Genomic DNA, 27,255 nt, shown 5'->3' with positions numbered 1-27,255 from the left:
TAGGGAGAGGATGACAAGGGCATGGGAGTGGGAGACCTTTGGTTTCTGTTTCAGATCTCTCATTCTGCCTCACATCCCCTTTCTAGCCCCATTCTGTACTTCTGAGCAGCCTGGTCTGGGGACCACAGATTCAGACAGTTCTGGCCAAAGCTATAAAAGAGCCACTGGGGCCGGGATGGGGGAGCTAAAGGTGAGCTGGGCACTTGGAAAGTGGTCCTCTGCTTCTAGCCTTGAAGAGCCCTGCTTCACAAGGACACTGAAATCCAGACAGTGGCTGTGACTGTTCCAGGCTTCCTACTACCCTGTCTGATGTCCCTGATTGGCACTTGGCCATATTTTCCAAGCTCCCCCCTCTCTTCCCCACGTTTAACCCTGCACGCAGCATAGTCTTTCTCTGCAGGGTTGAATGATCTACAATTCCACTTCATTCCACCTTTTCCTCCCTGGCATTTGGGTGACACCCTGGGAGTCTGGATTTGTTTCTTCGTGTGAGAATGTGTTTGGAGATTGGGGGAAGGGTTTGAGAGACACAGGGGGAAGTTTTCTTCTGTTTTGATACTGGCTATTCACCACAGTGGCATCAGAAGTCGATGGCGAGGCAGGAAGAGAACAGCTAGGGCGAAGCTTGTAGTAGTGTAAGAAAAAGTAATTTTAGTGCCACTTTGTAAATGTGTACCTTCATAGGTGTCTGAATAGGTTTCTCCATGTCTCTTACACCCACAGTCTCTGTGCCCATCTCCTTTATCAGTGTCTCTCGCTTTAGTGGAGTTATTCTGGCACTAGGAGCCTGGAGCACGGCCCTTTCCTGCAGTCCTGTCAGGGCAGAACCTCTTTTGCTCTGTTAGGTTGAGAAATGCCAGAGATGCAGAGCTGCCTGCCGAGTGTGGAGGCTGGATCCGGGAACAATGAGAAATTATCTGTTAATTCTCAGCTCCTGCCACCTGCTCTGCTCCGAATAGGCTCCTTTGCCTTTAGTTTAGAGGCAGATTCCTCCACTCAGTGTAAGCAAAATATTGATTTCCCTGAATTACAGACCTGGGCCCTTAGAAAGGTGGTCCTGTGTTTTTGTTTTTGTTTTAATTTTCTGCCAAGGCAAAACAAGGCTCTTTGTTCTGTGAATGCCCCCAGGAACTCGAAAGGGGGAGGGAGAAATTGCCGCGGAGTGAGAGTTGCCATAAACACAGGCAGAGAGCAGTTCTCCGATTGTGTTTTACATAAACACAAAACCCCCGCTTGGGAAGCTGCTAATGAGCCGGTAGCCTGGGGCCTCGGAACTCCGATCTCTCCTGGGGGCTGAGGTTTGCATTGGCTGTGGTGGGGAGGATGATGGGGAGTCTTGGGTTCCTCAGGTGAGTTGGAAGGCAAGTGGAGAGGCAGAAGCTTACCTGTTGTTGGAACAGCAACCCATCACCACCGGCTGGAAGGTGGTCCAGATTGCACAGGGTTCAAGGATCAAGCCTCCTCAGTTCCTCCTGCCTGAAATCCTCCATCTCTTTATGGCAGACTCCAGGGACCCGGGTGGAAGCTGAGAACCGGCTATAATTAATTGCCCCTCCCCGTTGTTCCCTAATACATTGCGCACAGGCTGGTTGTACCAATAGAACCTTCAGCACCACGGACAGGGCCTCAGCGTTTTCCTTGCTACACCCGGCCCTTCCTGACTGGGGTTTGCAATTGTAACGGACCTGTGATGAGGCTGGTGCAGAAGGTGCACGATGGGGATCGCCTGGAGTTGGCGCTCCGAATCTCCTCCCTCCGGAACCTGAGTCACAGCCTAAGCCACTTCCAATTAGCGTGTTAATTCGGAGGAAAGACCCTCCTCCCCGACCACTCTCCGTTGCACACTAGCCCCGTAGTTGAAGGTGCAGGAGGAGCTCCAGCTAAAGTTTCTTTCCAAGATGCCACCTCGGGAAGGTGACACATTGGTGATAGGTGAAGGACAGGAATCCACCGTGATAGAACCTTACCGGGCTCGGTCCCCTGGCAGTTAGCAATGGCTCGCAGATTTCCAGGGTTAAGTGAAGCATCCCAACCATCCTGATTCTGAGTCTCACTTCACGGTTCCCGAGGGGAGCTCCTTTTACAGTCTAGCCTTCTATTTAGTTTTCTGTCTTTCTGGCCCTTTTTATGTATGCTTCATAGACAAATATATTATTTCTGGTGGCTTTGGTCTGATGCGTGGAGGTGGGTCTGGTGGGAACCGAACCCCTTCCTGAAATGCTCCCCATTTCTATTCACCAGAAACTTTCTCCTCCCGTTGCCATGGAGAGAGACGGCCGCTGCCTCCGTCTCCATAGCAACGTGCCGGTGCCTCGGACCACAAGACTGTGGGGCTCAGAAAGTCTTTGCAGTTCCCCTCGCTCCGCAGTCTTGGGGTCTTTTATCTCCCAAGCTGAGACTTGGCAAGTCTGGCTAACTTCTCCTATCAACAACCTTGGCAGGGTTCTCCCGCCGTACAGTCTGGCCATCCCTTTTTATGTTGTGTTATTGCGATGCCCACTTGTGTGACATGTGGCAATTTCCCCAACGTTTTCACAAGTACTACCTTTATTCCCAGGGAACTCATGAAGTACCAGTAATCATTACACCTCTTTTACGAAAAGGAAAACTGAGTCCCGGAAAGGCCCAAGGTCACCTCCGCGGTGCTTGCTCGGCTGGCCTTGAATCCTGCACTGTGTGGGACAGCGGGGTTGGAACCTTCCCGGACTCGGGCAGGTCCCTGCGTGTGGAGGGGGCGGTCGAGAGGCGCCAGACTTGCCAGCTGCCGCGGGATGCCACGTGAGGGGCGGGGACCCTGCAGGGAAGTGATTAAAAGCAGAGCCGAACCGCAGGGGGCCGCTGCGGGGAGGGTCTTCTTGGGGCCGCCTTGCCCCGCCCCAGTCCGGCCGTGGTGTGGGGTGCGAGCCACTGCTCCTCAGACCTGAGTGTACGGGGCATGAGCGGGGTTTGGGGGGCCGGAGGGCCTCGGTGCCAGGCGGCGCTCGCGGTCCTGGCCTCTCTGTGCCGGGCCCGGCCGCCCCCTCTCGGGCTGGACGTGGAGACTTGTCGGAGCTTCGAGCTGCAGCCCCCGGAGCAGAGTCCGAGCGCGGCTGACTCAGGTACCAGGAGACCCAGAGCCCCCTCCATTCCTGGATTTTCACACCGGTGGCCTCCCCTTCCCAAGGCACCGGCCCAAGAGCCCCAGAACCTCAGAAGTCTAGCTTGGGGTACCGGCCTGGGCCAGTCCGATGGCTCGCCGCCCACAGCAAGAGATCCGAAGGGGACCCCGGAGAAGAACCCCTTCTCCCCATCACTAATGCGAGAGCTCCGAGATGCGGCACCCATGCGTCCTCAGTTTCCCTTGTGTCTCTAGGCTCATCCTAGGGCCGATCGGCCAGAGCCGTGGAGAGGGAGACATCCTGGGTGCGGAGGAAAGCCCGAGTCCTCCGGGGGTTCCAAAGTCCAGGGCCCCTCAGTGACTGGGTGAAGGCGGGTCGAGCCCCTAGGCTTGGGAAAAACTTGCGTCTGCAGCTGGCACGCGGTCTTTGTGTCCAGGTCTCTCAGCAGCGAGTGGCTGTCTGCGTCTCGCCGGGGGGCTGGGGCGGGGTGGCGTGGCGTACTCCCCACCCCCCGGCACCCCTATAACTCGCTCTCTCGGTCTCTGACTCACTTGGACTCCGGGCGGGTGCGCAACTGAGCCGGTGCCTCTCGCCGACTTTGCCAGGCGGGAACCTCCTGCCCGGGAGGTGCGGACCTTGCGCCGGACGCAGCCCCGGCAGCCGCCGAGTCTAGGCGGCAGCCTGAGCCAAGTCCAGCTCACCGGAGCTGGTGAGTCCCGAGCCCGAGCCCACTGGGGAGGGTCCCGCGTGCAGCCGCGACGTCTCGCGGGAGTCGCGACAACAGGGGTGGCGTGTCGCGCCCTGGCGGCGGGAGCCGCGGGAGTGTCCGCGGCGTGGCAGCCGACCGGCCCGGGTATGTACCTGCTGCACCAGTCTTTGCCGCCAAGCAGCTCTCCCGCTGCAGCGGGATCCTTTGTCCCGCAATTAGGAGGGTCCAGGACAGAGCGAGTATGGGTCGTGTACCTTCCGAGCAAAGGGCCCGGGGCAGCGCGAGGCCCGGAGTGAATGCGGCGTGGGGGTGGGGAAATCCTGCAGAGACTGAGGCGCTGGAGTTCCTTGGGGCTCCGCAGACTCACTGAACCTTGTTCTCGACCGAGACCCGGACTCGGACCCTAGTGGCTCTGGGCCTAGGCTTAAGTGGGAGGTCGCTTCGTGGTTCCATATGGCTGGCGCCGGAAAGAGGAGAGGGGAATGCTAGAGGCAAGAAGATGGTCTCCACTTGTCTCCAGGGACAAGTGGCCAGGGACCACAGGAGAGGTTCTGGGAGCAGGTGCAGGCTGGGTAAGCTCCCCAGTGACCTCAGACTCCAGACCCCTGTTTCCATTTGAGGTTAAAGGTCAAAGATAGATGTAGACTCTAGGTTAGGAATAGAGCCTTCAAGGGAGGGGTAGAGAGGCCGGGGAAGACTGTGTGTACCCTCTAGGAGGCTGCTTGAAATCCAGCCTTGTGTGAGTGGAGCCCACCTCACATCTGTGAGTCATTAGGGGTGCTGCTTTTCTCTCTGGCCTTCTCTGGCACTATTTAATCAATGAGTTGATGACTGCAGCAGAAAAGACCAAGACTTAAGGAACTTTTGCAAGTAGGACCGTGATTAAAGTTGGCTCTCCCTCTTTGGTATTCTCAGAACAGATTAGACTGTCATTGGACACCGTTTCTCTGGTGACATCTCCTTCTCCCCCCCACCCCCCAACTCCATACACTTCCAAGACAAAAATTTCCTCAAGTCAGTCTCTTCCTATCTCCCTCCTTTCCTTTAGCTCCCTCCCATCTTTTCCTCAAGCGCTCCATCTGCAGTGGAGTCTTCCCTCTGGGCTTGATACCTCAGAGAATGGAGGGCCAGAACACATCCACAGAGTTCTGCACTACTACTTGTCCACCGCAAAGATGCTGGGGGTGGGGGTTGTTGTGTGTACCTTTGGGGGAGACACTGGTATTGATGCTGGGGGCATTGGAGGTTGTTGTGTGTACATATTGGGAGAGACACTGATATTCTGATTCCCAAAAGATTCCTTGAATCTGAATTTCCAAGCTGAGATGAGTGAAGCCTGGGCAAGAGACAGGGTACCACATGAATCAGTACCCTGGCCTAATGTGAATTTGAGTTGTATAAACTGCCCTGACCCCAAGGAGCCTTAACTTGATTAATGTGTCTGTCACAAGCCCCAAGAAATCCTGAGGCCAAGTTAGGACAAGAGATGCAGGCAGACAGGGAGCTGGATCACACCACGAGAAAGTGGCTCAGCTGGCTCCAGGACCTTGGGGATTTAGGTGAGCAGTAGGTCTACAGAGATGCAGTGTTCAGGCCAGGGTGCCAGACCTTCCAGGTCCCAGCCTTCACTTTGTTCTCTATCTAGGATCTGATTCTCCAACCAAAGCAATGCTAGATTTTTCCCCAGTTTTATGGGGAAAAAAATGCAAGTGGGCAGAGTATGCTCGGCTTCCTTCCCCATCTTACCTTTTCCCCTGCCTTCTGCCAGTTCTGAAGTGTCTAACTCCCAGGATTCCCTGAGCTTCACCAGTTGAGACTCAGAGTCCACTGCCATTTGCACAGACCTTCCCATAGGCCAGGGTCTGGGCAAGGAATTGCATCAGAAATCTCGATGAATCAGACCCTGACTTGGAAAGATCTATACTGAAACTTCTCAACTAAAAGCAAACTCCCCACTTTCTCTAAAAACCCTAAGGATCACCAGTCTGCTTTCTTTCTTAATATACTCCTTATATGCCCCCTACACTCAAATAGTCACCAGCAGGCCTTTCCTTTGGTCATTTTCCTTAAAGAGGTGAATGAACTTTATACATAGCCCAGTTACAGAGGGAAAAGTGTGCAGCAGAAATCTAAGAGTGTTCTAGAATATGCAGGAACCTGAAAGCTGGCCTAAGCTGTCTGGTGCTGCAGGCTAGCAGCCAGGAGCGGTTGTTCCCAGCCTACCTATGGCCCTAGATGGATGTGATGTTTGTTAGCTTTACTAATGACTCTGGGGATGTTCTGTGATCCACCTACCTTTGAAGTTGGCTTTTGCAGCCCAGAGAATGTTTTTTCCTGTGTGTGCTGGCAAATGAAATGCACATTTCTCTAAAACAGAGTCCTGTTTCTTCATCTGAAGAACCAGGCACTCCCTGGCTCCTTCTAGATGCAAGAAAGAAATACTATATTTTACATTTGTGGAAGAAGCACACCACCCTAAACAACTGGTGGAATGGTTTTCCAATCCTAGTCTGCTTCATGCCTGAACTATTTTTCTCTCTTGATGTTTTGAGACAGGACCCTAACCTTAACCTTAACCCTAACCCTCTTAGGAAATTCGGTCAGAGCTGAGGCAGCCAGACATCTAGTCCAGATCCTGCAGGCTTAAATGACATCTTATCCCTCAACTCTCTGGGGCACTGAACTCCTCCTTCTCCATGACATCCACACAGATCTTTCCTCTCACTAGTTGCAAATATAAATTGGGGCAGAGAACAGAAAGGACAGACAGACTGTCTGACTGTTCCTCCCCTCCACCATACCAACTTCTAGTTCTCCATTCAAGGGGACCATGGATAGAAAGGTACTGTGACCATCTGGAATAATAATAATAACAATAATAACTGAATTAGTGCCAAAGCTCTCCTCACCATAGCATTCTACATTAGCCTCCAATTTATCTCTGAATCCTCTAATGACGGTGGAAGCAGGCACCCAGTCATAAAGCTTGGTGCGGTCATAATTAGCCCAGCATTGTCTCTCCTCATCACAGTTTTTTCAGGAGCATTAATTCCTTCTCTGTTTGGACTCTGCTAATTATCCCCATCGGTAGCTCAGCCCAGCTCTCTAAAGGAGAAAAGGAAGCAATGGCCCTCTGCTCCCACTCCCCTGACTCTGAATTTAATTACACTCACTTCTCCTAATAAATTCACAAGCCACGGCAGGGCTTATTATTAATGGACCATGTCTGTTAGCCCCAGTAAGGACCAGCCACTGTTTTCTCAATGCACACACACACACACACACACACACACACACACACACACACACACACACACATATTCCTTGGGGATATCACTGGATGAGACTTTTCAGGAGCCACTGGTTATTTGTCTGGTAGTTCATGGTAACTTGAGGACATGCTCTTCTCGGAGAAGAAGAAAAATCAGTGTGGAGGCTAGTTACAATCCAAGACTGCAGGGATCTGTCCAGATTTAGAAGATCAGACCAAAGAATAGAGAACACCCTCACCTTCTCCAGGTTCCAGGTAAGAAATGCCTCCCTGACTTGGCTGTGCAGCTTAGAGTCTGCAGTGCTTCAGCCCCTCTCCAGTCCCCGGGGATGCCTGGTTCAAGAGCCTGGGCTTTGCTATCAGAAAGCCCTACATTTAAATCCCTGCTCTTCTGCTTAACACACTGCATCCCTTGAGCAAATGACTAGTTATCATCTCTATACTTTGTTTATCTGTGAGAAGTGAATATGAATTTCTTCAGGAGGCTGTAAAGATTAAATGAGATGATATAAAACGCACAATGCCTGCTGCATAGAAATGAACAGCAAATAATATCATTAATATTAATATGAATGGTTCTGCCTGGAGTCTCTTCCCTCCATGGACTAGATGCTGTTCCTCCCATGTTATTGGACTTCTGTATCCCTTCTTCTCTGGTTTCTGACCTGTGGTTTACCTATGTCTCTATAAGGATGTGAAGAAAAGCACAGCTGGGCACCTGTATTTTTGAGGGGCCAGTAACAACTCCAGTCCCTGGGCCAGGCTTCTCTAGTCCTGGGGTGAGCTGGGAACCGGTCCTTTCTCTAGTTTGTCTTTTCAATTACAATCTGTTAGCAAGAAAGCCTGTGATGGTTGCAAAATGGACTTTCCTGACACAGAAACACATTAGAAAAAATGGGAACAATAGCAAGCGATAAGAGTGGCTGATGAATCCCAACACTACAGATGCAGGGAAGAGGAGGGGGCAGCTGGTCTGTCTTTAGAGAATGAAGTGTCACCAGGGAAGATAAGCAGGCCCTGAGATGCTAATTAATACCTTAGCATCTCTGGATGAGGAAGGAGCCCATGAGCCATTGCCTTACCAGATAATCTCACTTAAGGTGACCAAGCAGGTCCTACCCTAACAACCTTCAAGAGGATCTTAATTTCTCAGGAGGGAAGAGGGGCCTGAGGCTACTCTGCCACTTTGCCCCCTGATCTGGGGTCTCCATTCTCTGCCCCAGAGGCCTAGCTGTACGTAGCAAACAATTATACTTAACCACAAAAAAAAAAAAAAAAAAAAAAAGAAAGAAAGAAAGGAAGAAAGCCCAGTCCTGGGGGATAATAGCAGCTTATGTTTGGGGAACATTCTCTGCATATTAGGGCTGTGCTTATTAGATTTTCTTAATGATCCGGTGAGGCAGGAATAACCATAGAAAGCAATGTGGGCAGGTAGTCATGGCCGAATGGTTAAGGTGATGGACTTGAGAGCAGTGTGCATGGCAATGTACTTTTCAGTCATCGGCACCGGTGCTCCCCTCCCCCTCCTGAGATACCTGCCCTGTTTCTGAGTACCTTGTGAAGTCCAGGTCCCCAACTAGGGTTAAAGCCACATGCCTTTGTTCCAGACAATATTCTTGGGATTATGTCTCCAAAGCATAAATAGATCTACTCTGTTTTGCCCTCCCAGGGGGTGGCTAGATGCTCTCAGATGCCTGAAAGCAGGTGCCATAGCTTGCATTTGTAGTATCTGCCCCCAAACTACAAATCCGAGCATGTTTCCAAAAGTTGGCCTATTGTAAGGGGGTGGAACCTTCCAGAGATGAGGCCTAGTGGGAAGTCTTGTAGCAGACCCTCACAGGGATCTCAGGACCCCAGCCCCTCCCCCATTCTCTTCCTCTCTCTCGCTGCTTGGTCATGATATAAGAGATCTTGTTTTACCCATCCATCCACCATGATGCACATCGTGGGCCAAACAATGGGACTGGCCGATCATAGACTAAAGCCTCTAAAACTGTGAGCAAAAAATGATCCTTTTCTTGTCATAAGTTGGTTATCTCAGGTGTTTGTTATGACAGAGACTAACACACTAGGGGATGAAGGCTGGCTGAGTTCAAGACCACCCAGAGTTATTTTAAGTCCTCTCCAATTACCACCTCCTCTTGTCTGATTCTGCTTTCTTTCTTTCTTTCTTTCTTTCTTTCTTTCTTTCTTTCTTTCTTTCTTCCTTCCTTCCTTCCTTCCTTCCTCCTTTCTTTCTTTCCTCCCTCCCTCTCCCTCTCTCCCTCTCTCTCTTCCCCTCTCTCTCTCCCTCCCTCCCTCCCTCCCTCCCTCTTTCTCTCTTTGGTTTTTTGAGACAGGATTTCCCTGTGTATTCCTGGCTGTCCTGAAACTCAATATGTAGACAAGGCTGGCCTTGAACCCACAAAGTGCTGGTATCAAAGGCATGCGCCACCACCGCCTGGCCTGCTCTTGCTTTCTTACTTACCACTGCATGTCTCCTGTATGGATGAATTCTTTCAGTGTTCAGAACCTAGTTCTCCTTGTATTGCCTGCTTGTGAGATGCCAGCGTCCAGGCTCTTCTAGTCCTGGGAGAAAATTCTCCTGGCATGGGGTGGCTCTCTTGTTCTTTCATAATCAGTATTGAGTGCTAGGGACTGATTCCCAGTAATCCATATCCACTGTCTTCTCTAAGCATAGAGCCAAGGGAACAGCAGCTGGAGGTCACATGGAGGAGCAATTGAAATAGCAACTACAGAAGGAAAAAAAAAAAAAAAGAAGAAGAATCCCTTGGTCCCTCCCCCCCACCTTTATTTCATTTATGAATTCCATTTTTTTTGTCAAGCTGAATATTTAAATGCACTCTGTGCTCTCTGGATTCCCCCCTCACCTCCTCCCTTCTCATTAAAATTCTAATTATTACCAGAGCAAGTAAAATGTATGATCAAAGGAAAGCATGGCCCTAGAAATACCTTTTGTTTTAAAGTGAACACTACAGAAAATGGGCCCAGAGCAGCTGTAATAAAGAATAGATGTGAAGGGTACAGAGATGTCCAGATACTTACAATAAGACTTACATATCAATAGTAGCTTTCCAGACACACCCAGAAGAGCAGCCTCCCAGCCACTTAGATCATAAATGTACAACAGGAAAAGATTTAGGTACTTCCAATGTGTGTTTACCTGTCTCTAAATTATATTCATGCTCTACCAAAGTAATATTGCTTAGCCATGTGGAGACTAGGCCCACCTTACTGACTGTATGACCTGGGCAATCTGTTAATTCCCTGGGTGTTACTAGATGCAAAGGGAAGACAATCATTTTACCTGTTTCATAAGAGAGGATCACATGATTGGATATATAAAAACTGCTTTAGTATTAAACATAATGATGTTGAAGAAATTGACTAAATCCATACTGTCAATCCATATGTAACTTTTTGACTACTTATACAACATAATAAATATTATAATACTTTGGAATTTTTTTTCTTTTGGGGAACATGGATGTCTCATTGGAGACTTGGTAGTCTCTAGAGCAATGGCTCTCAACCTTCCTAATGCCACGACCCTTTAATAAAGTTCCTCATGTTGTGCTGACCCCCAACCATAAAATTATTTTTGTTGCTACTTAATAACTGCAATTTTGCAACTGTTGTGAATCATAGTGTAAATATCTGTGCTTTCTGATGGTCTTAGGCGACTCTGAGAAAGGGTTATTTGACTCCAAAGGGGTCATGACCCACTGGTTGAGAACTGCTGCTCTAGGGGACAGGCTAGTGGTAGCTCTTGGCCAGAGAAGGGCTCTGAAGTGCCCGTGCTGGGCTGAGTGGGGGCAGAGGTAGTGGTAAAAGTCAGATAATCTCCTCTTCACCCCATTTCATGGAGGCACTTGGCTGCTGATCCTGGCAAGGACTGGACAGGGAGCTAGAAGGAGTGGTGGCTCCTTGAGAACATAGCTAAAATTCTTGCCTTCTCAGGATGTAGGGTAGCTTTCCTTAAGGACTGGATACGGTAAAAGAACCTGGAGGGACCTAGGCATTTTGCCAAGCCTAGCTCAGCATCTGGCAGTCTGGCATAGTTGAACTTAAATGAGAAAGAATTGTAATTCATTCATGTATGCCTGAGTATATACTGGTTCATGAATGAAAACACACTATGCCGGAACCTATAGGAGGAGTCTAGAATTTAAGCTGGGACAAACAAGTCATAGAAATGGAAAGAATAGGATAGTGGACACCTGGGCCCTGGCAAAAGTTCTATGTCTGACTAACTTGTGGCCTCTTGTAAGCCCCTCCTGAGGGCTACTGTTGCCATCTTTAAAAGGACAGCCTCACCTTGGTACTTGTTGACTAATTGCAAACAGTAAGTCTTAAGATATGTAAGACAGTTAGCAACCAGTCCAGAGGTCTGCAGGGACTAGCCAGATGAAAGACAGCAGAGGGTTGAGCTGATGGGACTCATCCATGCATAGGGACATCCACCAGTGTCACCAATCTTCCCAGGGACAGTTAGCAAGCCATTGGCCTCTTCCAGAAAAAAAAAGTCAGACATCTGGGGGTAATGACAGTTATGGAATTTCATCACTTCTCACACAGTATTATCCAAACCAAGCTCCTCTACTGGCTCATCCACAAGTGATCACATGACAGCCCTGCCAGGCAAACCTCTGGCTCAGAGCTTTCTGACTTCTGCATGGGGCTCAAAGATTCATCTTCTCATCTTCATACTGACTTCGCATATGAGGAAGCATTCTGCACAGCTCTCTTGAGATGATTGGCACCACTAGGTCTGCACGGGAACAGGTTAGGGCTTTAAGTGCCTGCTTCCAACCCAGTTTGCCACACTTTTCACAAATACTAGCTTTACAACAAAGCTTCCAAAGAACCACAGAATGGAAGAAGACAGTGATGGGAGTTATTTGTATTTTGTACTTAACTTTGACCTATATAGACCCTGGTAATCAGATTCCAACTTAATACAAGTGCCCAGTTAGCCTACAGCATGCAGAAAACTCTAGGAAAAGAGAAGCTAACACACCTGCCCTTAGGGAAATGGGGCTGGGCTCCTCTCCCTGGGAGAGAGCTGGGTGTTTATTGAATTCCTTGTTCCAGGATCGAACAAGGATACAGCCTGGACAAAGAAGGTAGCATGAGGTAGTCAGTATCTGCCCCCTACCTCATAGACCGTGTATGGGTTGTGTGCAAAAATTTACCATTTGGGGCAGGAGATAAAGTTCAGTGAGAAATTACTTGCATAACAAGGGCAAGGCTCTGGGTTTCATCCCCAGTACCAAAATACAATGAGTGAAAAAGAAAAACAAGACACTTACAAGTCTGGCCACAGTAACTGCTCTAATAGAAATTCAAGCAGCGTACAAATATGAACGCTTCAGGAATTTGCACATTTGCTTAGATTCCCATTTAAATCACTGTCCCCACCCTGGGCACGAGCCAAGAGCAGTAGGGCAAGCAGCCAGTGCTCCCCAAGCTGGTAAAAGGTGGGGGCAGGGTGATACTGAAGCAATCAGACTGTGGCAAACAGCAGGCTGCAGCTAGTTGACAAAATGGACCATCAGTGGTCAACCCCCAAACCATCTCCTCTTCCCATGACTTGGCAGCTTTGCTCATAACCATTCTTCTCTCTTCTTCCGTCTTTGTCCCTTCTGTGTGTGCCTTCTTCCAATGCCTCACCTGCTTATCCCCACCTCTGTCTGTCTCTGTCCTACCCTGCCTGCCTCATGCTGAGGGCAGGCACCTCTGTCAGCCTCCTCGCCGTGGTAGTTATTGTGTGTGGCGTGGCCCTGGTGGCAGTTTTTCTCTTTCTCTTTTGGAAGCTGTGCTGGATGCCCAGGAGGAACAAGGAGGCCTCCAGCCCTTCTTCTGCTAACCCTGCTTCAGAGACCCTCCCAAGTCCCAGCTCCAGAGGCAACATGGCAGATAAGCTGAAGGACCCCAGTGCCCTGGGCTTCCTGGAGGCAGCTGTGAAGATCAGCCACACTTCTCCAGATATCCCAGCCGAGGTGCAGATGTCGGTCAAAGAGCACATCATGCGTCACACAAGGCTGCAGCGACAGACCACAGAACCTGCGTCATCCACCAGGTGAAGGGTTCACCCTCACTTCCTAACCCCCATGCACCCACACTTTCTGGTACAGTGCATCAAAGAGATTCTAAGAATCAGGGTCCAGAAATAGCAGCATGTTTCCTTTGAGGACCAGAGTAGATGGTGTGATCCATGGTGGCAATCAAGAGGGGAGGTGGCATCAGAGTAGGTATGGTGAAAGGGGACCCTTCCAGGTGGTTGTGCATGTGAGGACATGGAAGACTGGACTAGAGACTGGATTGAGAGTTTTGAGGAAAGGAAAGACTTCAGACAGGGGAGAGTATAGGCAAAGGTCGAGAGACATGCAAGTTCATGACACATTGAGGGCTAGGTCGGTGAAGCCCAGCAGTTTCAGACTGGCATGCGTTGGAGGTAAAGCAATAACTACAGACCGCATTGGAGGTAAAGCAAGAGAGTCCAGGATTTTTAAGAACAAGAATTTCTTTAAAATCCTTTTGAGTTCCCCACATGGCAGCAGTTGCATAACCTGGCATCATCTAATTCAAAAGCCTACCAGCAACAAACATGATGGCTGCCTCCTTACTCTAACTAAATCCAGAAACGTCTCTAAAAGATGTGGATAGGCACTGTGATTATTCAAAATTTGAGAATCGTTTTTATTCCTGGATCCCTGCAATGTTCCTTCAGGCTCAGAGACACTGATCAAAGGGAAAGAGACATGGTCTTCAGACCAGAAGCCAGGCATGAAGATGCTAAAGTCCCCCAGGCCAAATTTGCCATATGGCCTTGGGCATACAGCTCACTTTAAGCCTCATTTTCCTAAACTATAAAATAGGGCAAATTATTCTGCTAAGTTTGTAAGGAACCAAAGAAAGAAGCCATGTGATAATGCTGAGAGCTAACACATGTTGCTAATCACATGCCTGGCCCTGTTCTAAGCACTTTGCAGGCATCTGTTTTACTCTCACGCAACTCTACACAGTTGTTACTTTTGTTGTCTTTATTTTTGTAGTGCAGAGAATTTATTAACTTGCCCAAAGTAGCAGGACCAATATTAACCTGTAGCCTATCTCTAAAACCTGTGACTTTATCTATTTGGCTGTCTGCTGGATGCTAAATCTTAAATAAGTGGTCATGATGATGGCAACAGTGGTGATGATGACGATTATAAAGATGCAGGCAATGGGAAGGATAGTCCTCCTCGTACAGAGGTCCACGCTCTAATGGAGAAAGTAGCCATGCCTACCAGGAAAGAAACCTAGAAAGCAGATGTCAGAAAAGCAGGAACGATGATTAAAACAATGGCTAACATTTATTGAGCTTGCGGGCACCATTCCAACTACTTTACATATATTAAGACACACAATGCCTCCAACCGCTTTGTGCACAAAATGTATGAAGAGGAAACGTGGGGTCATGAAAGGGAAGGAAGGGGGTCCCACAAGAGGGAGGCTAAGCCACCAGGGTCCTTCCCAAGCCCTGACACACTTTTTTTTTGCGTCCTGTCCTCTACCAGGCACACGTCCTTCAAGCGCCACTTGCCACGGCAGATGCATGTCTCCAGCGTAGACTATGGCAATGAGCTGCCACCAGCGGCGGAGCAGCCCACCAGCATTGGCCGCATCAAGCCTGAGCTCTATAAGCAGAAGTCAGTGGATGGGGATGATGCCAAGACTGAGGCCGCCAAGAGCTGTGGGAAGATCAACTTCAGCCTCCGCTATGACTACGAGAGCGAGACCCTGATTGTGCGCATCCTGAAAGCCTTTGACCTGCCTGCCAAGGACTTTTGTGGAAGTTCTGACCCTTATGTCAAGATCTACCTCTTGCCTGACCGCAAGTGCAAGCTGCAGACCAGGGTCCACCGCAAGACCCTGAACCCCACCTTTGATGAGAACTTCCACTTCCCTGTGCCCTATGAGGAGCTGGCTGACCGCAAGCTGCATCTCAGTGTCTTTGACTTTGACCGCTTCTCCCGCCATGACATGATCGGGGAGGTCATCCTGGACAATCTCTTTGAGGCCTCTGACCTGTCCCGGGAGACCTCCATTTGGAAGGACATCCAGTACGCCACCAGTGTGAGTACAGCCCTGTTCCCTTGGCTGCCTGGCCATTAGCAGTTCTGAGTTGGGTGGGAAATGTCCCCAGATATTGGTCCCTCTAGAGATACACAGGAAACTATGGAAACTTCCTAGTGGCCCAATTCATTGTAGGGAAGTCCTTGAACTCTGCCTAGATGGGGGAAGGAAGGAAAGGAGGAAGCAAGGAAGGAAGGAAGGAAGGAAGGAAGGGGATTTATGTCTTTTGATTTTGATTATATGATATGGATGTTTCTCTCTATTTGCTAAACCTTAAATTTGTTATCTATAAAATCATGTTATATAATCTTTTAAACTGAAGGCAAATCCATACTGAACTAGTCACTAGGTGTAGTAATCATTGATGTATTTTGGAAGCTTGGAATCAGTGATCAAGCTAGGCTGTGCCAATCACTATGAACCAGGTCATGCTGAAGTAAGAAACAATCCTTGGAATTTGTGGCTTAAGACAACTAAAGTTTATTTCTTGTTTGTGCTGCATATGCTTCACAGCTTGCCTGTGGGTTCTACTGGACCTTGTTACCAAAGGGCCCAAGCCAATAGAGGTCCTGTGTCAATGTGTACTCCAACAGTTAGACATCAGGATGATGAGGCTATGGCAAAGCATGTAATATTCCTTAATGCTTCCAGGCAAAAATGACATATGTCACTTCCACTCATATTTTATTAGCCAAAACAAGACACGTGGCAGTTTTCAATGTGCAAGAGGCAAGAGCAAAGCAATCCTACTATGTCCAGAAGGAAGGCTGCCCCTGCTTAGGAATAGCAGGTACCACAGTCCCTCATCCTGGGCATGGTCCCCTCATTAGTCTGGGAGATGCAGAAAGCTAGCCTAAGAGAATGGACGAGCTCACACACAAGGTCTGATTCCTGGCCTGTGCACAATCACCTGAAAATGGCCAGGGAAGGTTTCAAAGAGCCAATGTTTAATTTTTTAATGTTTGTTTATTTATTTGCTTGTTTGTTTTTAGATTTAGAAATCGAACTGTGTGTGTGCATGTGTCTATGCAAAAGAATGTTTGTGCATGTTTAAGCCTACAGAGGCTTGAAGAAGGGCACCGTATCCCATGGAGCTGGAGTTCAAGGTAGTTGTGAGCTGCCCGATGCTGGTGCTGGGAACCTGTCTCAGGTCCTTTGCAAGAGCAGTGCACACTCAACCACTGCACTATCTTTTCTGCCCCCTCAGGTTGGGTTTTTAAGATAAGTGGAGGGTCAGCCTGGTACAGGGCCTAGTGAGGACGACCCAGAGCCTGTGTTAACACGGGCGGTATGAGATGGTGAGGTTGTTTGAAGCACCCTGAAGTTGTAGCTAGGCTCTACCCCTCTGCACCCACCTGTGTGGATGAAAGTCTGCAAGGGCATTTAACCAACCTCTAATTGACTTGCAGTGCTGGCTGCTGGAATGTCTCCCTGGATTTTTATTGAATCGTTCCTTAGCAGAGGTGACCATACATATATAAACCCTACCTTTAGACAGTCCGTACGTGACATCATTATGTAGAAGAGTTTTTGGGGAAACCAGCCCCACACTGGTTGATGAAGAATGTGATATGTTCAGAGAGAAAGTTGATGGACTCTACTTTTGCCTTAAGAAGGAACTCTGGGGTATTCCAGTCTCATTGTTGGATATAATAATGTCCCAGTGCTGTCCCCAGCTTTATTTTCTTGAAATGTTCCATTCCCAGGAACAGCATGAGCAGCCAGCCTGGCTAACTGACAAACTGGGGCTGGGGTGGGGGACAGCACACCAGAGCGGGCCCAGGAGCTTTACAGCATAAATCACTCTGAAGTTGACATCTGGCGCATTTCTTCCCTGTGCTCCCCTACAGCGGGGCTTCCTGCCCAGTTCTCTTAGTGAGGCTGTGGCCCAGGATGGGGAGCTCTGCTGGCCAGGGGCTGTGGCTTATTCTGTCCTCCGAGGTGCCTCCTTTATCCCTGAACAGAACTCCCATCTTCCTGTCTGGTACAGAAGAGCAAGCCTCATCCTGGAACAGGCGGTCTATGAAAGGCAAGCACATCCCTTGCCTGTATGTAACTTTCCATTTCCCCTGGAATGTAGCTGTTCCCCACCCTGGTCCCATTGCCACTTCCTCTGTTCAGGTTAAGAAGAAGGTGGGGCCTCCTTAGTCAGTGTGAGTAGAGCCTTCTCCATCTCTTTTTCCTAAGAGAACTATGAGGGGCCCAGGTGAATGTGGGGCTGGGGTAGAAGGCAACCCTTTTGACTTAAAATCTAACCAAAGAGATAGGTGATTTATACTCAGCAGCTGTAGGCCAGAAAATACTGTTTACTGATCACAATCTCCAAAGCCATGAGAGAGAAAGACAGCGGGGAAGATCTCCAAATGAAAGGAATTGAACTCCACGGGGGAGGATGGATACATAGAAATAATCCACCAGGCCCAAAACAGTGGGTATACTCTAGGTGAGGGGTAGAGGGGGGCCAGCCTGAGCATTTCCAGGTCTGCAGAGCTGGGCACCACACTCTTGAACTTGCCTGCAGTCTCTCTGAGCCGGGCTTCCTCTTCAGGTGAGTACCATGGAGACCCTGCAGCCCAAAGCCTCACCATCCGCCATGGGCCTGGAGAATGGGCTCAAACCCCACAGACAAGAACTCAGGCAAAGGCAGGAGAACTGCTACAAACAGGCTGGTGTTTTTTTTGTTTGTTTTGTTTTGTTTTGTTTTTTACCTGTGTCATGATGTTGGCTGTGAAAATTTAATTATTTGGGGACCAGGGAGACTCAAGTCACCATCACAGGGAATGACTGAGCACTCTGAGTATATAAAATCTAGTAGTCCCTGCAGTGTGTGTGTTGGGAGAGGATGCGGGGAGGGCAGATGAGTGCAGCCAACAACTTGTTTCTCCCCTGTGCTTGGTTTTGTCCTCAGAGCTGTACTTCACACCACAGAGCTTGGAATGACAGTTTTCCTGCTACAGCCTGATTGGTCCCTAAGTAAAGCCCAATAGCCCTGCCTTGGTTTACAGGAACTCTGTCTTACTTTGCTTTCTATTGCTGTGATAAAATACTGACCAAAAGCAACTCTGGGAAATAAGTGTTTATTTCAGCTTACAGTCCACAGTCAAGGGAAGCCGAGGCAGGAACTTGGAGGCAGGAACTGAAGCAGAGGCCATGGAGGAGTGCTGCTTACTGGCTTGTCTCTCATGGTTTGTTCAGTTTATACAACCCAGAACCACTTGCCCGGTGGTGGCACCACCCACAGTGGGCTGGGCCCTCCCACATCCACCATTAGTCAAGAAAATGCCCCACAGATACACCTCTAGGCCAATCTGATGGAGACAATTACTTAATTGAGGTTTCCTCATGACTAGTTTGTGTCAGATTGACAAGAACTAACCACCACAGACAGTTACACAGGTCTGTCTACTACCTCTCTGCCAGTCCAAACCACCTTCCAACACCTCCCTGGAGCTCTCCTCCATGTGATCTTCTAGTGTCACAGCAGCCACCCCTCCCATGTATTTCTGTGTCCCCAAGGTACATCTCTCATCATGTCTTTATTGGAAAGTCTCCCAATGGAGGATTCAGGAGCAGCTGTGTCTACAGTTGACTTTTTGCTTGTATAAATTAGGTTAACCTAGGAAAGTTTCTTGGAGGAGAAGTTCCAGTTATTTTTTTATAGTAGGCACCAAACTTGGGAAGGGACATCCTGTGCATTTGCTCAGAGTTCAAGTACACAGCTTGTTCTAGTGAGACTAACTAGCAAGGCAGTCTGAACTGGAACAGAGAGCAAGTGACTCACAAGTCGGGTGGAGAGAGAGGCACCGTGAGCATGGAGGATTAGAAGGATGCTCCGTGAGCTTGCTCTGCCATGGATGCTATTCCAGCAGCTCCTCGAACACATCAGTCTAGTCTTAGCACGTGGAACCAGGCTGGTCCACTGGCCCAGGGCTCAAGTTAGTTTGAAGTAATAAAACATGATGATTGTCTACACTGAGCTTGAGGCTAGTGAGAGGGAGGTTAACATCTGGATAGTCTAACTATGTTGATTGCAAACTGAAGTCCCAGGGCACCCTGGCTTCCAGCTATACATAGCACTGGACTGTGGGAGGGGGAGAAACAGGAAGATAGGATATTCTAGGGCAGTTGCAGCCCTCAAGTCTTCCAGTGGTTTACAGGCCTAGCCTTGGGAAAGAAAGCAAGGGAGTTCATGGCATCTATTCCAGTCAGAGGCATAGCTCTCTTTGCTGCAGCCCTCACTCCTACTGGCGTGAAGAAGGCCCCTGCCAGTCTCCTGGACAATCCTAGGGGGTTGCCTCTGTCTCTCCAACCAGAGCTCCATTGACTAAACTCATCCCCCTCCCCTCTCCTACCCTAGTCTCATTATTTCTATATAAAGCTGTAGATTTATCCTTATAATAGAGCCACTGTCACCGGGTTTGCTAACATCTCTGTAGTCTTGAAGTTATTGTTACAGAGGCCTCAAAGCCCAGTGCATGCAACTATCTGTGTCAGTCACTGTCCCTGCTGTAATTGGAGCCATAAATATGTTGTATTGAGTGGTCCTGACTTATTTGAACATCTTTCTGATTTCCTACATCTCTGCCAGATGTGTGTGTGTGTGTGTGTGTGTGTGTGTGTGTGTGTGTGTGTGTGTGTGTATGATTGGGGGAGGGAGAGAGAGAGGATTGTTTGGTGGGTGATGGTAATTCTGGGGAGCCTGCACTTTGTGTGCAGGCTGGAAAGCATGTCTTAGGTGGTAGAAAAGCTTCCAGCACAGTAAGGAGTGGGGGCATGCAGCAAGAGCTTCCTCCTTCCTGGTGCCAAATAAATTTGTGTTGCATTCTAGCTTCTGAGACCTTGGGCATATTTAGGCTATGACTCAATTTCACCATCAACAGACTGCAGGCAATTTGTCTTTTCTGTTCTGTAATGGTAGCATAATTCCTGAGCTACCTCGGGCAGCACTGGCCCAGAGCAGCCTGCTTGAACCCTGTTCTTACGTGCCTTTCCTACTGGCTCAGCCTGTGAGCCACTTTTCTCCCATTCCCAGGCCTTATTGTCCACTTCAGTGCAGGTCACCTGTCAGGCTGGTAGTTAAACATTATTAGAACACCCCCACACACACACACATTTATCCAAGACAAACATGTTCTAAGGCTTCCCTATGGATGTCCCTAGTACCAATCTCTCTATACATTGTGATAAAGTTAAATTTATGAATTATACACAGTAACATATTGATAATAGATAATTATAAAACAGAACAATAATAACAATATACCACAATAAAATAGTAACACTATTTTTTGTGTATTAGGCCATTATTATGTAAAATTAGGGTTGCTTAGTAGACTCAAGCCCCATTATACTACGCTGATCTAGTCCATAACCAAGACAGTTACTAAGACCAATTACTAATGGGTAAGTGATGTATACAATGCAGATACACTAGACAAAGGGATAAGCAAGGCAGAGATAGATATTGTAGTGTTTTGTAGTGCTACTTAGAAAGGCATTCAATTTAAAACATGAATTGTTTATTTCTGGAATTTCCTATTTAATATTTTAGGTTTGTGGTTGACTGTGAGTAACTGAAACCACAGAAAGGGACATCACAGATAAGCAAGGAGTATTGTATCCTTGTTATTTCTTGGCTCAACCATATGTTTTTGTGTGACCTTAAAAAGGTGACTTGGCCAGGCGGTGGTGACACACACCTTTAATCTAAGCACTCTGAAGGCAGAGGCAGGCAGATCTCTGTGAGTTCGAGACCAGCCTGGTCTACAAGAGCTAGTTCCAGGACAGCCTCCAAAGCCACAGAGAAACCCTGTCTTGAAAACCACCTCCCCCCAAAAAATAAAGTAAAAAAGTGACTTGCTCTCTGAGCACAGTTCAAGAAAGTTTGCCAAAATTCAGAGATTTTTTTTTTCAGCTTTTCAGTCTCTCCCATAGAAAGATTCCTGGCTTTCATGGACATAGACCTGTGTGTACCTGCATGGTCTCCACAGAAGAAACCTAGAACCTGTGGTAATCGGATACTGGGCCCACTTTCCAGACATCCCTCCTTCTCCTTTAATTTTCCCTATGTCCTCCCCCAGAGCCTGGGCACTAACTAGCCTGGCTTTCTTCCTCCTTCTTTCTCTCAAGAGGCACAGGCTTCCACTGCCCTTGCTCAGCTCCCTTCCACTTGCACTCAGCAGATTCCCCCAGTCCTGAGGAAAAGAAGCTTACACTCACTGCCTTTGCTCCTGAGGTGCCAAGAGCACACTCTTACTCATCATCACCCAATGATGGCCCTCTAAATGTGAATACAGAAATGAAGGTTCAGTGTTAAGTGAGCCAGCTAATTTCACCCAGAAACAAAATTGTAAAACTTAGATTTGGATCTAGGTCTTCAGTCTTCAGTGTTTTAGATCACTTCTTGGTGCAGAAACCAGACACTGAAATTGTGGGCTCATCAAGGGATTTGGATGTTGTGTTTGGATATTTCCCTATGGTCTGGTTAGATTGCTTCATTTGTCTCAAAATCAGATTATTTGAGGGACAGTTTTTGTGCATTTGCATTCTTTCTTTTACCTTTTTTCCAGTATCCTTCCCATAGACACTAGCTTTGGTAATCATTCCTCTCTCACTTAAATATTTACTGAGTGCTAACTATATGATAGTCAGCTGCTTCTTTGAGTGCTTCTTGGCTACTATGAGAAAGATTGCAAAGAAAGACGCTCATCTCAGTGCCCAGGTGTAAAGGAACAGTAGAGCATGCCTTGTGTGACCGCATATACCCATACACAGAGTGCATGCTTGGCTAGAGACTAATTCACAGTACTTGACAACACAGCTATGCAAAGCTGTGCCCTACTGCAGACAGTACAGAGATGAGGAACAATCACTCAAGATCAGTCTAGAAAACTTTCTAGAAAAGGAAGTTTGAGGCCACTATGATGGCTGTGAAGACCAGGACCCAGACTAGATAAATGAGGTGGTCAGAAATAGGGAGGATGTTTCTCTGACTTCTTTGGATTGGAAGAAAGATCTAGTGAGAACATCTCTACATACATTTTGGTTCCCATTCCCCGTGTAATAACCACTTGCAGTGTGATTACCAGGCACCAGGCACAGGATAGGAGGCCTTCAGCTCCAGTCCTTTCCTTACATCAGGCCCCATGGTCTCATGGAAGGGACAAGAAGACCCTTCTGTAGTCTTGGGGACACATAGATCCTTCTTGGCTCAGCACATCAAGGGAGACTGGCCTCCAGGAATGAAAGCCCTCCACTTGCATCCTCAATGCATGCCCATGTTCTAAAGTCAAGAGAGACCCAAGAGTATCCCAAAGGGTTTCTCAAGTACAGAACAAGAATCTGATCATTGATCTGCTGTGACTCATCAAATCACCCTGAGATGAAGCCTCCCAAAGGCTGGCTGGCCAGCAGCTGACTGTCTCATTCAGAATGTCTATCTTGGACCCCAGGTTCCCAGGTTCAACATGACTGGAGTCATAAGAGAGAAGCCCCAGGAGTCTGTTTCCAGCAGCAGGTTTTCCTGCTCCTTCCTGAAGCAGACCTGGGTCCTACAACACCTGGGCACCAAAGGGACAGGCATAGCCCTTGCTCTCAGAGCTGGCACTCAAACAGAAATTGCAGGAAAAGCAAAATGTGACCAAAGGAGCACAGTGACTTAAATTAAAAGGAAAAGGGAAAAGAGGTGATAGGTGAGGCTAGCAGAAAGGGATGAGAATCTAGAACAAGAACAGAGCTTTAGAGAATACCACAGGAACTAGGTCATGGTAGGGATGGAAGATGTGGCTAGTTTCTGGACAATTTTGTTGCTATGTATCTGGTTGGTTTTGTTCTTTGAAATAGGCTCATATTCTGGAGCCATTACTGACCTGGAACTCCCTGTGTAACATAGGCTAGCCTTGAATTTGTGGGCCATCCTACAGGCATGTTCCATCATGTCTGACATCTGGGCATATGTTGAAAGGAGAAGCAATAATATCTTCTGGCAGATTGGATGTTAGAGCCTAAGATGTAGGAGAAAGAGAAGAATTGAGGTTTTCAGCCTAAACAATCCAGGATGGACCTCACCGTTCACTAAGTGGAGAAATCATAGGATAGGAAGGGTGATCAGAGCTCAGGCTTAGACACACTGTAGTTGAGATACTTTTTGGACATCTATGTGGAGATGTTAGTAGGAAATTGGGTAGAGTCTAGCATTCTGGAGTAAGGTCATGGTTGAAGAAATAAATATAGGTGTCAGTGTGTCCACAGAACTAAAGTCTTGAGGCTGCTTGAGATCCCAGTAGAGATAGGTCCAGATGGAGAAGAGGACCCAAGACTGGGCCCTGGGAATGATGTGGGAACCATGGAGAGACACCAGCCAAGAGGCTAGGAAGCTAGCAGTAGAGCCATGGGAGCAGGGCTGGAGAGGTCCAGTGTCTTAGAAAACCAGGAAGTCCTTCCAGAAGAAAAGAGAGGCTCCACTGTGTCAGCTGCTGTGACTGATGGAAGGGAAGGCAGAGTGAGGCTTGATCATGTTGCCCAGCATCAAGGAGGTCAACACAAGCCAGGACAAAGACCATCTTGGTGGAGCCTGATTGGGGAAGGTCATTCGTGGGAGATAGGGCAAGGTATGCTATTGTAGGAGAGCTTCCTAAAGGGCATGACCTTTGATGTGAGATATAAAGACCTGAGAAGGTTGGTTTTGCAGTGTGCCCACAAGGCCATCCCACATATGAGAAAAGCATGGGTGTAGGCAAGTCTAGGACCAAAGCATCCTTGAGTCTTCAGCACCTCTCAAGCCAAGGAAATCTATTCCCCAGGATTCTGCAGCAAGGCCTTGGTGTCTCTAGACTCTGTCTTAAACCCCCAAGTGTCTGAATTCTTTCATGCAGGACTGAAGGAGAAAAGGAGAGCTTGCCAGAGGGGGCCTTCAGGTCAAGTCATGGGCACATTGAAACTCCAGAGGGTACAAAAGGAACAGAGTGGCCCTGCATGATCCATGAAGACCTCTCCCTAAGGCAAATCCCACACCCAGAACATCCTGAATAATTCACAAGGCTGGTCAGCCCTGCTCTGCCCGAATTTTGAGCAGTCCCCAGTGAGTCTTATCTGCAACCTCCCTAACAGTTACCTGAGTCAAAAGCCACAGGGCCACCAGGGGCTACAAGACTGCCTTGTTTATTGGCAGCCCAGTGAGAGCTGCTGGCTGTCTGATTGCCTTTGGTGGATGCTCATTTACCCCAGTTCTCCCTCTGGGTTACCCCATTATCCTCATTAGTCACTGGATGCACTGTTCTCTTCAGTCACCCTCTCAGGGTACCCTCTCCCTGGGGCCAGTGGGCGGAGGTGTCCACCCTCATTGGATTCTTTCCATCCTGGCCAGCCAGACCCTCCCATATTGGGAGTATTACATATCTCACAGTTGGCCAGGCCTTGTCTTTCCTGAGACTGCCTTAGGGACCAAGATTCCTTAAGTAAAGGACTAGTGACAATGTGCCAAAGGCCCAGAAAGGGGGAGAGAGAGAGGTGTTGACAAGGACTGCATCCCATACTCAGTCTCCCCTAGGATCCTGATTGTGAGAGCAGCGGGTGAGTCACATAAGCTTTCCCTTCTGCAGTGGTAATGTGTGTGCCCAACTATTCCACACCCTTCACCTGGGCCGCTTGGGACCAGGAGCCTTTCTTGGGTACCTGGGGTTAGAGGTTTCCTATGTGGTGCTATAAAACAAAGCTAATTGATCCAGACAGGGCAGTGACCTTGGCCTTAAGTGTAGTTGCTAAATAGCCACTCTACTGGCCGTAGGTGTTCTTATTTCTAAACTTGTCCTTTTGCAATAGGCCCTCTTATAGCTTTAGAGGAAATAGCCTTATAACTGCCCGAGGCTCAGAACAGCAGAGACAGTTCTGCTCTTCCTGTGACAAGTCCCTTAGCATCCACAAGCCCTGCTGCCTGCTGGAGCTTGCCTGCTGCAGAGCCCAGCTCCCACCGACCACAGCACAATCCAGGTTTACCCACCCCGCTGCTCTCGAATCTTGCTACAGCATAGAGCTGACTGGGTAAGCCCATGCTGCCCTGTACCCAGCCCTATGTGCCCCTCATTAGTATGCTGTGTCTCTCAATGGTATAAATAGCTAATTTTTGCCTTACACAAGAATGAATGGGAAATCATTAGGCAACTAGCTCCTGCAACAAGCCTAAATTCTGCTCCTCCAACACAGGCAGTCTTTCTCCACCAATCTTCTACCTTGTTGAAAGAACATATATGCACTTGTCTGCTTCTTCTGTCACCTGATAACACACAGTGACATTTTCCCTGGAGGGCTATTGTTAGGCCCCCTGGACACTGTCACAGCATTGAACTCCAGGATTTATTTGTGGGGAAGGGACTGTCTTGTGTCCCCTAGATCAGCAGAGAGAACACTCTTGAGGCAAAAGAGTGACCAGAATAGCAACAGACTTGAAGCATTGGGGCCATTCAGAGGCAGACTTCTTACTTTCTCATGGACCACAGTGTTCTGACTCCATGTTCTCATTCTTGGTCTTAAAAAATGTCAAGGCTGGAACAGTTCTCAACGATGATCTAGCCCAACTTGTGCCTGCCACAGACAAGGAAGTTAAGACCTTGATAGTCACACAACCTGCCCGGGTGACTAATGGTCATAAGCTAATAGTCAGGAGACATCCCCAATCTGTGTCATTTCTACCACCTGCCCTGACTCTAGCTCCTCAGAGTGAATTCTCATCCCCTACATGTTTTTCTAACACTCCACTTTTGTCTCGAGGCCTCCATCCTCTCACTGCCTATACAGTGAGCTCCCAAAGGGCATAGAACAAGGCAATATCAGCAGGTAAAGCAAGAGGGGAAGAGAAGCCATTCATCGATGTACCTTGATCCTGAGCCATCACCTCCCCCACTCAAAACATCCCCTTGTGCATAATAAATATTCATACCTTGAAGGAGAAGATGGCACATGAGCCGCAGGGTCTAGGTCAGGCTGACCCAGTTACTTGCATATTTTTACGGTGTTTGAGTGTCAGCAACAATATGGAAAAATGTGCTATATACAACCGCCAGCCCCCATGCAACTGCTAAGTCCCCCAAACGTCATGCCTGCCTACCCTCATTCATTTTCCTCTCATGTCTGAGTTAACATCTACTTTGTTAATGAATTGTTTATGAATATTTCATTTCTTCCTTTCTAGACAAAGGAAGGTCTTGAGGGTCTCTCCAGGGATACACCAACATAGGATGGAGAGATTTCCATGGAGTTCACTTGGGATGAGGGTCAGTTGTTGGGACTAGAGGACTAGACACAATGTTAAGGCCTTCAGCCTTCTCTGGCCAACACAGACTAGCTTTTCCCTTAGTTTTCATGGCCTGAGAGATACTAGCTTTCCTCAGAGGACTTTAGTATCTGTCATTTTAGAGTTCTGTCCCACTGATATTCTGAACTTGAAATAGCCTGGACATTACCAGTAGGTGACTTTGGGAGTGGTTTCTAAGAGTTATTGTATATTATCAACTCAAAGCATTTGGGTGGTAGGTGTAGAGTGAGCTTGTGGAAAGCAAGAGGACAAAATCAGATGACCAACAATGTGTAGAAACATGATTGCTGGTTTATCAATGACCACTGGGGCTCCTCAGCCTTCTGTGTGTGAGATGCTAAATGTCAGGGATTACATTACGTATAATCCCCAACACCTGCAGAGTAGACACCAGTATTATCCCCCAGTTTCCATGTATGGGGACTTGGGCAGCACCCTCAGGGTTATAGGGTGACCTTACTTTGATCTGCCTCTCTGCAGCTGGCTGGGAGAGGCTTCTGCCTGGGATGGTAGCCTATATGTTCACAGTTCCTCTGGTTCCCATTGCCTGACTCTTCTGGAATGTCAACATTTTCTCCTCTCTGAAGACTCTCCCTTCAGTGACCCAATAAGGGTATACAAGCCCAACTCCACATACCCATGCCACACAAGATAAGAGGCAGCATCGCCTGGAGAGGTACAGTGATAGGGACAGTGACTGCCTGCCATGCCTCCTGTCCAGGATCTTCTCATAGAGTGACCACTCCCA

The 27,255-nt window shown here is 48.3% G+C and overlaps 1 protein-coding gene across 3 annotated transcripts in view; it reads left to right on the top strand.

Annotated features, from left to right (window-relative positions):
* The first annotated feature begins 2,935 nt into the window (after positions 1-2,935).
* The window catches only part of Syt6 (synaptotagmin 6), a 57,391-nt gene continuing 33,071 nt past the window's right edge, over positions 2,936-27,255 (top strand). For 2 of the 3 annotated variants that reach the window (XM_035451795.1, XM_035451796.1), the window contains exons 1-3: positions 2,936-3,098; positions 12,812-13,160; positions 14,641-15,199. In XM_035451795.1, coding sequence (XP_035307686.1) covers positions 2,936-3,098; positions 12,812-13,160; positions 14,641-15,199 — 1,071 coding nt within the window. Of the gene's footprint in view, positions 3,099-12,811; positions 13,161-14,640; positions 15,200-27,255 lie in introns of those variants that run through there. The other variant, XM_035451797.1, reaches the window with a different exon arrangement.

The sequence above is a fragment of the Cricetulus griseus genome (assembly GCF_003668045.3).
Source record: "Cricetulus griseus strain 17A/GY chromosome 1 unlocalized genomic scaffold, alternate assembly CriGri-PICRH-1.0 chr1_0, whole genome shotgun sequence".
NCBI classification, from domain to species: Eukaryota; Metazoa; Chordata; class Mammalia; order Rodentia; family Cricetidae; genus Cricetulus; species Cricetulus griseus.
This window is presented reverse-complemented; position numbering and strand designations above follow the sequence as displayed.